Consider the following 1,766-nt stretch of genomic DNA (forward strand, 5'->3'; position numbering starts at 1 on the left):
TATATTATAATTTGTATACAATTTGACATTTTAATTACAAAGGAATTGGATATTTAAAAATGAGATGAATTAGTTTCTGTATTCTCGTAGGCGAGAATGGTTTCAAAGGTTTCGAAGGACGTCCTGGCGATGAAGGTCTACTAGGATTACCTGGTGAGCCTGGTTCTCCAGGAATTTCGCTTCAAGGTTCTGTAGGTTTAAAAGGATACCCCGGAATGCCAGGAGACCAGGGACTTCGGGGCACACCAGGATCACCTGGATCACAGGGGCCAGTAGGTTTTCCGGTAAGTAAATTGAACTGAATAATTTTCATTTTTAATAAATACATGTATTTAATAAATATACAATAAAAAAATAATTTTATTCATTGTTAGTTATTAAATTCTTATACAATTAAGAGAAATAATAAATGAAATTGCTTATTATAGGGTCGCATCGGCAATAAAGGTGAACGAGGAGAACCAGGATCAAATTTAACATATGGCGAAATTGGAGAACGCGGATGGTATGGTCCAAAAGGTGATTTTGGTGATGCTGGTCCACAAGGATTACGTGGCCGAACGGGAGAAGATGGTGTGAAAGGTATCAAGGGTGCTAAGGGAGCACCTGGTTACGAAGGATTGTCTGGACTTGAAGTGAGTACATGCTTATTCATTTTTATGAAAATTGTTTCAAAGATTAATTAACTCTATGAAATTGGTTATTTTTTATAAAATATCTACGGATGATATATATTCAATACATTAAAGCAATCAATTTGGTGGATTTAGGGAGCCAAAGGTCAACGTGGAGATAGTATACAAGGTGACCGTGGATTCCCGGGCCAACCTGGAATGCCTGGAATATCCGGAAGAATCGGAGACGTCGGTATCCGTGGTAAGTATTATATCAAAAACTTAAAACCTAAAGTAAATCATTCTACAAGATGAATTATATCAAATAAAATTAAATGATAAATCAAAGTAAATCGAATTTCATCTCTTAATTCGATTCACTTTACTGTATTAGAAATTTATCATTCTATGTCTATAGAATGATTTGGATAAACTAACTTTGGGTCATAGTATTAACTCACATTTTAATCTTAATCTTGAATGCAATTTTAATGCAAATTTATTTTTAGGCCCTGATGGTCCTTCTGGTTTTGATGGAATGAAAGGCCTGAAAGGAGAAATCGGTTTTATCGGACGACGTGGTGACGATGGTGATATAGGACCTCAAGGATATCAAGGAATGCATGGTGCACAAGGTCTACCGGGTGCTCCAGGAGAAAAGGGTGATGTCGGTGAGAGCGGCGATTCGGGACCACGCGGTTGGCCTGGTTTCGAGGGTATAGACGGAGCACCCGGTTCTAAAGGAGAGGTGGGAGACGCCGGAGTTCCTGGTTTCCCAGGAGTGCCAGGCTCGCCTGGATTCAAAGGTATCATTGGTGATGCTGGTCTCGAAGGATTATCGGGAATCCCTGGCGAAAACTCCTTCAGCGGTCCTCAAGGTGACGCGGGTGAACATGGTTTTATGGGGGAATTTGGACCGCCCGGTCTGGCTGGATTCGACGGACGACCGGGTTTACCGGGAGAACCGGGATTCGCCACTGACGGTTTTAATGGTCTGCAAGGTCAGAAAGGTGAATCTGGATTCGACGGATACAATGGTAGGGACGGATCAAAGGTAAGTCCATCTTCTTTTTATCAAGAAACTGTTTTCTCAGAAAAAAATACTTTTAACGTAAATAATCAAACAAATACACGGCGAAAGAAGAGTCAGTA

At 40.3% G+C, this 1,766-nt stretch overlaps 1 protein-coding gene across 1 annotated transcript in view; it reads left to right on the forward strand.

The window, feature by feature from the left end:
* Positions 1-1,766, forward strand: part of LOC108754119 (collagen alpha-2(IV) chain) — a 55,766-nt gene that overhangs the window by 48,576 nt on the left and 5,424 nt on the right. Inside the window, exons 14-17 of the mRNA XM_018496195.1 lie at positions 91-284; positions 429-635; positions 771-876; positions 1,124-1,668. Coding sequence (XP_018351697.1) covers positions 91-284; positions 429-635; positions 771-876; positions 1,124-1,668 — 1,052 coding nt within the window. The remainder of the gene's footprint in view (positions 1-90; positions 285-428; positions 636-770; positions 877-1,123; positions 1,669-1,766) is intronic.

The sequence above is a fragment of the Trachymyrmex septentrionalis genome, unplaced genomic scaffold (assembly GCF_001594115.1).
Source record: "Trachymyrmex septentrionalis isolate Tsep2-gDNA-1 unplaced genomic scaffold, Tsep1.0 scaffold76, whole genome shotgun sequence".
Taxonomy (NCBI): Eukaryota; Metazoa; Arthropoda; class Insecta; order Hymenoptera; family Formicidae; genus Trachymyrmex; species Trachymyrmex septentrionalis.